The sequence below is a fragment of the Bombina bombina genome, chromosome 1, assembly GCF_027579735.1.
Source record: "Bombina bombina isolate aBomBom1 chromosome 1, aBomBom1.pri, whole genome shotgun sequence".
Classification (NCBI taxonomy): domain Eukaryota; kingdom Metazoa; phylum Chordata; class Amphibia; order Anura; family Bombinatoridae; genus Bombina; species Bombina bombina.
Window position 1 is genome coordinate 519,680,678 of NC_069499.1, and position 9,579 is coordinate 519,690,256.

At 40.3% G+C, this 9,579-nt stretch overlaps 1 protein-coding gene across 1 annotated transcript; it reads right to left on the reverse strand.

Annotated features, from left to right (window-relative positions):
- Positions 1 to 7,373: 7,373 nt before the first annotated feature.
- LOC128659294 (olfactory receptor 2B2-like) lies at positions 7,374 to 8,318 on the reverse strand. The gene has a single exon (XM_053712966.1). It carries the CDS (start codon positions 8,316 to 8,318, stop codon positions 7,374 to 7,376), a length of 945 nt encoding a protein of 314 aa, XP_053568941.1.
- Positions 8,319 to 9,579: the final 1,261 nt, after the last annotated feature.

Below are 9,579 nucleotides of genomic sequence, written 5' to 3' on the forward strand. Positions count from 1 at the left end.
AGGATTGCGGATATCGTTACTAGGGAGTGGGATAGGCCAGGTAACCCTTTTGTCCCCCTTCCTGTTTTTAAGAAAATGTTCCCCATATCTGACCCCATGCAGGACTCGTGGCAGACGGTCCCTAAGGTGGAGGGGGCTGTTTCTACACTAGCTAAACGCACAACCATACCAATTGAAGACAGTTGTGCTTTTAAAGACCCTATGGATAAAAATTAGAGGGTTTACTTAAGAAAATTTTTGTACAAGGTTTTCTTCTCCAACCTATTGCCTGCATTATTCCTGTAACTACTGCAGCTGCTTTCTGGTTTGAGGCGCTGGAAGACTCGCTCCAGACGGAGACCTCATATGAGGAAATTATGGATAGAATTAAGGCTCTAAAGCTAGCTAATTCTTTTATCACTGACGCCGCTTTCCAAATAGCTAAGTTAGCGGCAAAAAAATTTCAGGTTTCGCCATTTTGGCGTGCAGGGCGCTATTGCTAAAGTACTGGTCGGCCGATGTGTCATCTAAATCCAAGCTTTTGAACATTCCTTTCAAAGGGAAGACCCTATTCGGGCCTGAATTGAAAGAGATTATTTCAGATATCACCGGGGGAAAAGGCCATGCTCTCCCTCAGGACAAAGCCTTTAAAACAAAGAACAAAGCTAACTTTCGTTCCTTTCACAATTTCAGGAACGGCCCCGCTTCATCCTCTCCGGCTGCAAAGCAAGAGGGTAACGCTTCACAGCCCAAGGCAAACTGGAAACCTTACCAGGGCTGGAATAAGGGTTAACAGGCCAAAAAGCCTGCAGCTGCCACCAAGACAGCATGAAGGGGTAGCCCCCGATCCGGGACTGGATCTAGTAGGGGACAGACTCTCTCTCTTCACTCAGGCCTGGGCAAGAGATGTACACGATCCTTGGGCATTAGAGATTGTAGCCAAGGGATACCTTCTAGAATTCAAGGACTCTCCTCCAAGGGGAAGGTTCCACATTTCTCGTCTGTGTACAGATCAGACAAAGAAAGAGGCGTTTTTATGCTGTGTAGAAGATCTACATAGAATGGGAGTGATCCACCCAGTTCCAATTGCAGAACAAGTGCTGGGGTTTTACTCAAACCTGTTTGTGGTTCCCAAAAAAAGAAGGAACTTCCAGACCAATCCTGGATCTCAAAATTCTAAACAAATTCCTCAGAGTCCCATCATTCGAGATGGTGACCATTCGGACAATCTTACCAATGATCCAGGAGGGTCAATATATGACTACCGTGGATCTAAAGGATGCGTATCTGCACATTCCTATACACAAAGATCATCACCAGTTTCTCAGGTTCGCCTTTCTGGACAAGCATTTTCAGTTTGTGGCTCTTCCTTTCGGGTTGGCCACTGCTCCCAGAATTTTCACAAAGGTGCTAGGGTACCTCCTGGCGGTTCTAAGACCGCGGGGCATAGCAGTGGCGCCTTACCTAGACGACATTTTAATTCAGGCGTCAACTTTCCAAAGAACCAAGTCTCACACGGAGATTGTATTGGCCTTTCTGAGGTCTCACGGGTGTAAGGAGAACATCAAAAATAGTTCTCTCTCCCCCCTCACAAGAGTTCCATTCCTAGGAACCCTGATAGACTCGGTAGAAATGAAAATATTTCTGACGGAGGTCAGAAAGCTAAAACTCTTAACTACTTGCCAAGCTCTTTATTCCATTCCTCGGCCATCTGTGGCTCAGTGCATGGAGACAATCGGACTAATGGTTGCGGCAATGGACATAGTCCCTTTTTGCTCGGATACACCTCAGACCACTGCAACTATGCATGCTCAAACAGTGGAATGGGGATTACGCAGATTTGTCTCCTCAAATTCAGTTGGACCAGGAGACCAGAGATTCTCTTCTCTGGTGGTTGTATCAGGATCACCTGTCTCAAGGAATATGTTTCCGCAGGCCAGAGTGGATCATCTTAACGACTGACGCCAGTCTGTTAGGCTGGGGTGCGGTCTGGGACTCCCTGAAAGCTCAGGGCTTATGGTCTCAGGAAGAAACTCTTCTCCCGATAAACATTCTGGAACTGAGGGCGATATTCAACGCTCTTCAGGCATGGCCTCAACTAGCGGCGGCCAAATTCATCAGATTTCAGTCGGACAACATCACGACTGTAGCTTACGTCAATCATCAGGGGGGAACAAAGTGTTCCCTAGCGATGACGGAAGTAACCAAAATAATCAAGTGGGCGGAGGATCACTCCTGCCATCTCTCAGCAATTCACATCCCAGGAGTAGACAACTGGGAGGCGGATTTTCTAAGTCGTCAGACTTTTCACCAGGGGGAGTGGGAACTCCACCCAGAGGTATTTGCCCAGCTGACTCAGCTATGGAGCACCCCAGAGTTGGATCTGATGGCGTCCCGTCAGAACACCAAACTTTTTCTCTACGGGTCCAGGTCCCTGGATCCCAAGGGTGTATTGATAGATGCTCTAGCAGCGCCTTGGTCCTTCAATCTGGCTTATGTTTTTCCACCGTTTCCTCTCCTCTCGCGTCTGGTTGCCAGAATCAAGCAGGAGAAGGCTTCGGTGATTCTGATAGTGCCTGCGTGGCCACGCAGGACTTGGTATACAGACCTAGTGGACATGTCATCTGTCCCACCATGGACACTGCCAATGAGGCAGGATCTTCTAATACAGGGTCCGTTCAAGCATCCAAATTTAGTTTCTCTACGTCTGACTGCTTGGAGATTGAACACTTAATTCTATCAAAGCGTGGGTTCTCTGAGTCAGTTATAGATACTCTGATTCAGGCTAGAAAGCCTGTCACCAGGAAAATCTACCATAAGATATGGCGGAAATATCTTTGTTGGTGTGAATCCAAGGGTTACTCATGGAGTAAGATTAGGATTCCCAGGATATTGTCCTTTCTCCAAGAAGGACTGGAGAAAGGATTGTCAGCTAGTTCCTTAAAAGGACAAATATCTGCTTTGTCTATCCTGTTACACAAGCGTCTGGCAGAGGTACCAGACGTTCAAGCGTTTGCTCAGGCTTTAGTCAGAATCAAGCCTGTCTATAAACCTGTGGCTACGCCATGGAGTTTGAATCTAGTTCTTTCAGTTCTTCAAGGGGTTCCGTTTGAACCTTTACATTCCATAGACATTAATTTGTTATCTTGGAAAGTTTTGTTTTTGATAGCTATCTCTTCTGCTCGAAGAGTTTCAGAATTATCTGCCTTACAGTGTGATTCACCTTACCTGGTGTTCCACGCAGATAAGGTAGTTTTGCGTACCAAGCCTGGTTTTCTTCCTAAAGTTGTTTCTAACAGGAATATTAACCAGGAAATAGTTGTTCCTTCTCTGTGTCCTAATCCATCTTCAAAGAAGGAACGTCTGTTACACAATCTTGATGTAGTTTGTGCTTTAAAGTTCTATTTACAAGCAACTAAGGATTTCAGACAAACATCTTCCTTGTTTGTTATCTATTCTGGTAAGAGGAGAGGTCAGAAAGCGACTGCTACCTCTCTTTCCTTTTGGCTGAAAAGCATCATCCGTTTGGCCTATGAGACTACTGGCCAGCAGCCTCCTGAAAGAATTACTGCTCATTCTAACAGAGCAGTGGCTTCCACATGGGCTTTCAAAAATGAGGCTTCTGTTGAACAGATTTGTAAGGCAGGGACTTGGTCTTCACTGCATACTTTTGCCAAATTTTACAAATTCGATACTTTTTCTTCTTCGGAGGCTATTTTTGGGAGAAAGGTTTTGCAAGCAGTGGTGCCTTCCGTTTTAGGTACCTGTCTTGTTCCCTCCCTTCATCCGTGTCCTAAAGCTTTGGTATTGGTATCCCACAAGTAAAGGATGAATATGTGGACTGGATACACCTTGCAAGAGAAAACAGAATTTATGCTTACCTGATAGATTACTTTCTCTTGCGGTGTATCCAGTCCACGGCCCGCCCTGGCATTTAAGTCAGGTAAAATTTTTTTTGTTTAAACTACAGTCACCACTGCACCCTATGGTTTCTCCTTTTTCTTCCTAACCTTTGGTCGAATGACTGGGGGGTGGAGCTAGAGGAGGAGCTATATGGACAGCTTTGCTGTGTGCTCTCTTTGCTACTTCCTGTAGGGAATGAGAATATCCCACAAGTAAAGGATGAATCCGTGGACTGGATACACCGCAAGAGAAAGTAATTTATCAGGTAAGCATAAATTCTGTTTTTATTCAAGTTGGATACAAATTCTTTCAAAGGGTCAACAGACCCTCTCCAAAAAATGAATATGTCGTCCACATATCGACGCCACATTAGTACTGAAGAGGCTATCAATTCATTAAAATCTTCAAAAACAGTGAGAAGTTCCCATAACCCTAGGAGTAGACAGGCATATGATGGGGCGCATGTCGCCCCCATCGCTTTACCTCTAATTTGTTTTTAGAATTTATTATCAAATTTAAACACATTATTTTCTAAAATAAACTTTAGAAGTATAGTTAGAAAATCAGTATGTTTGTCAAATTGACTACCTCTAGATTCCAAAAAATGTTGTGCCGCTGCAATCCCTAGTGAATGGGGAATTGAAGAGTAGAGTGCCTCTACATCTAATGATACTAGTAGTGTTTCTTCATCTACTTCTATCCCATCTAGTTGTCTTAGTAGATCAGTAGTATCTTGTATGTGGGTAAAGACGAAACAAATGGTTTTAAATAGCTATCCACATAGTTGCCAATGTGTTCAGTAACACTACCAATCCCCGAAATTATGGGGCGTCCGGGGGGATCCTGCATGTTTTTATGTAACTTTGGAATGCAGTAAAACACTGGTATTTTTGGAAATTTTATGTATAGATAATCAAACTCTTTTTTACTGATAATACCATCTTTTCTTGCCTTATTAAGTATATGTAATAATTCACCTTGAATATATATATATATATATATATATATATATATTCTCCTCAATAGGCCTACATAATAACATAACATATTATCATTATTTTTCATGTATTAGATCCGTGCTCCTAGCACTAACTCTCTTTTTCACACCGATTTTCTTATTTCCTGATCACCCAGGGTAAAGTCCCAAAGCTAACCCACACCTGTTCTCCAGGCTATGGGAATTGGTGGGTAGAGAATAAGTTGCATTAGATGGTCTGCCATGGATTCTGAGATACGATGAGGTCGCACACATGGGAGCTGGCCGTTCTCCCCGGCACAGCTGAACAAATTAAAAGATTGTCAGTGTCCTGATAATCTCCACAAGAGTGGGTGTTTGTGGATCTAGTCAACCCCCACGTGTTAATGAGGTGCACTCTACTCACACTGGCATACTTCTCGTGACTTATAAAGGCGTCGTCCTGCCGAAGATCTAATCCAGAATCAGCTCTTGTTACCTTCTTCTACATGATGCTAGGTTGCTTTTGCTCACTTAGAAATGAAAATGTCTGATACATGCATAGTTTAGGGTCTGGCATGGCAGCTTGTGCTTTAACAGTTGATGGCCCCATCTCTGAATGAAGCTTATGTAGAATGGGGTGAAATGCATTCTCAATGCAGGTAACTTCACAGAGCAGTTCAGAGCCTTCTATTGCCTCTACATTTATCTCCCCTGTCTCAAACAGCTCTGCGTGTGTTCAGTCCCAGTGGGAGCATTTCTCTTACGCAATCGCGTGGCGCTGTACTGCCAGATAAAATCGATCCCCCTGGTCATATTATACTCCACATTCTCTTCTTCTGTATACTGAGCCCCAGTGATTTCCATGTGCTGGTCAAAATGAATGTGCATTTGCTGTTCAAATTTAGCAAATAAAGATTGCACCTTTAAATATAGTTGTTCCTCCATGTTCAAAAAAAGATCTTAGTGCAGAGAACCCGGGGGGGGGGGGGTGTTGAGATCCCTCTCTCCAGTTTAGCGGCCATCTTAGGTCCTAGCCCAGACACGCCCCCTAAACAATTATTTTATTTTCCAAGATTAGTTTTAGTTGCAAGTTGCAAGTCCATGATAACGTCCATGAGTACCAGGTTTGCTCTGAGTTTTGCTAATTTATTTATGGGGATATTTGAAGACAATTACATTTATATCACCTCTTTTGGCATACACCTGGTATTTTATAATCGTTATATTGATAACCTTATATTTATATGGAAAGGGGATTTGTATTTTGCCAAATCTTTTGATTCTCATTTAAATTCCAATGACAAGGGCCTGTCTTTTCCCCACTAGATTAATAAATCTTCCATAGTCTTTTAAGGCTTGTATTTATTTTTTTCCTCTAAAGGTTGCGTTAAATCCAAAACACATTTTAAGATTGGATTGTAACAGTTTTTTTTATTTTTTTATTATTCTAGTATGCACTATTTGCCATGGAAGAATAATGTCCCTTTTGAACAGTTTAAACGTATTAGAAGAAACTGTTCTAATCTTGATTATTTTTATAATCAAAGTAAAAAGTTGATAAGTTTGCATTCACTCATTTCCAAAATCCAGGTTTATGTTTATATATTTTCTTGATAAAGCACATTTTAGTGCTATGAATTTACATAAAGATAACTGATAACTTTATTTATCTAAGCTTTCCACACGGAGACAGTGAAGCTCACAAAAGACAACAATTTTTTAGGCATTTTAGAAAAAGTTTATGTAAACAGTAAAAGCATAAATAAAACAAAAAATGGTTTTGAGAACTGTTTTCTACAAATGTTATCTTTGAAGTAAGCTTAGAGTTCCAAAATTCAGTTTTATAAAATTAACTTTTATCTGCATATTTTAAACCTTTCTACATACACACACATCATAGAAATATTTCCACATTAGAAAGAATAAAAATTTGCATAGATACTTTTATGTAGAGTTTGTAAAGATAAAGATGTTTCATTATTGTCCCCGGAAATAAAAATTTGGGACACTGAGAGAAACAAAACACAAATGGGGACACATTTATCAAGCTGCAGATAAACATTCAAACCCTTGTTGAGCGAATGTGAATCTGCAACTATGAGATAAGAAGCTGAATTATTTATACCACTACTTCTGTACCTCCCAACCATCCCCGATCTTGGACATAAGTTTGAAGATCTACGTTCTGTCCTTCCCACAGCTTTTGTCATCAGTGCTATGTTCTAGTTTCCAGGGGATGCCAAGGTCAACCCACAACACACCCTGCCAGCAAAAGTTTGGAGGTATGTGAACAAACATCTTGTTGTCTAGGAAAATTGTAAACCCCAGCCCTCAGAAAACTGTTTGAATAAGAACAGGTTGATATATGGGAGGCATAAAGTAAGAATGTGTAAATTAATTTAAATATTTTTTTCTTTGGTGAACACATTAAGACATCATTTGGTAATAAATAATATTATTATTATTAATAGTATATATTATTAACCAAATATTATATTAATAAATAAGAAATGTGAAAAATTGTGACCAAAGATTAAAACTGAAGACATCGCATTTTCTTAAGTCTGAACTTTCTCAAAGCTGTTTTAACTTCCTTGTTCCTCAGTGTGAATATTAAGGGATTTAACATCGGTGTTATGATGAAATAAAAAAGAGCAATCATCTTGTCAGTATCTGATAAAGATTTAGAATGGGGTTTCATGTATGCAGCTATTGCTGAGCCATAAAATAATGCCACGACAATCATATGTGACCCACATGTGGAGAAGGCTTTTTGCTGTCCAGCTGAAGATGCAATTTTCAAAATAGCAATGATGATCTTGATGTAAGTTGTAACAATAAAAGTGACAGGTATGAGCAGAATTATCACACCAACAATAAAAATTACAAATTCAATGATCATTATATTTTCACACCCAAGTGATATGATTTCTGGGACTTCACACATAAAATGATTTATCTTTTTGTGTCCACAAAGGTCTATTTTTAAAGTAAGTGCGACATGGGCAATTGAAAGCAGAAAGCCACATATCCATGTGCCAGCAGCTATTCTAATACAGGACGTCCTATTTATAATTGCTGTGTAATGTAAAGGGTAACATATAGCTATATAGCGATCATATCCCATTATAGCAAGCAGAATACACTCAGTTTCTCCTAATGAGAGTGAAATATACATTTGTGCTGCACATTCTCCAAATGAGATCGCTTTCTTTATTGACATAAAATCTTTAAGCATACGAGGGACAGTCGATGTTGAAGAACAGATATCAAGGAATGCAAGGTTAGTGAGGAAAAAATACATTGGAGTCTGCAAGTTATTGTCTGTTATAGTTACTGTAATGATTAGGCAGTTTCCAATCAAAATTAACATATAGATAATAAGGAATGTCACAAAAAGGATGATCTGTGTGTATGCATCGTCAGAAAGTCCCAGAAGAATAAAGTCATTGGCTTCTGTTTCGTTTTTCAAATTCATTCTAACAAATGAAAAGTGAATGCAGAGATTGATAACGTAGATTGTCTAAATAAAAATCATGCTGCTATGCCTAGCCCTATATTATTTGTAGACCAGTAGTGGGAGATAAAAACTAGAACAAGAGAATAATTGGGATCTGGTAAGAAAATCAATAACCATCATCTCATCTAGAAAGACTTAGGGGTTGATTTATCAACCCTCTGTCGGACATGATCCGATCAGCGGATCAGGTCCGACAGACATCGCTGAATGCGGAGAGCAATACGCTCTCAGCATTCAGCATTGCACCAGCAGTTCTTATGAACTGCTGGTGCAACGTCGCCCCCTGCAGATTTGCGGCCAATCGGCCGCTAGCAGGGGGTTTCAAACAACCTGATCATATTCGATCGGGTTGATTTCCCGCGATGTCTGTCCACCTCCTCAGAGCAGGCGGACAGGTTATGGAGCAGCGGTCTTTAGACCAATGCTTCATAACTGGTATTTCTGGCGAGTCTGCAGGCTCGCCAGAAACACAGGCCTTCAAGCTCCATACAGAGCTTGATAAATAGGCCCCTTACACTTAGATACTAGGAAATGAGAGAAACAGGATAGTGGTGTCAAGCAGCAGTCTGTGTGTACGTATATATACATATATATATATTTAATACCCCCAGCATAAAATACAGTGAGCACACTACCATCACCAATAAATAATAATAATGTTGCATAACCTAATAAAGGATTGCCAATGTCAAAATTTGTAGGAGTTATGCATTTTATTTTACCAAAAAGGCTTTTAATAAAAGTATTCTCCACAATGTGAACAAACTGAGAGAGATTTACAAAGCAGAATGCAATTTTTTTTTATATATCTCACAAAATTGGTGAAATAAAAGACAAAAAGGGGAGAATATGCTCTCCAAACTGAAAAGAAATTCAGCATTTTTCAATCAAAAAGAACAAATAGCATTTATTTTAATCACCAAGGTTTACCTAATATCTTCCAATATAGTATAAAGGGTTCACAGGTAGTTTAATTAATGGAAAAATATCAATATGGGTGGTACCACCAAAAATAGCCAATCTTTATAGGCACATGCACAGAGTTATATTGCACAGACACTGTGGGGCTGATTATCTAAAACTGTGGGCTGGCAAGATTATTTAATAATGCTCGCCAGTTCTTCTATTTCCCTGGTGGAAATATATAAAGCCACTTTTTACCCTGAAAACAGAGAAAACTGCTGAAACCCATGCCACCCGTCAGTTCACCTCGCACATT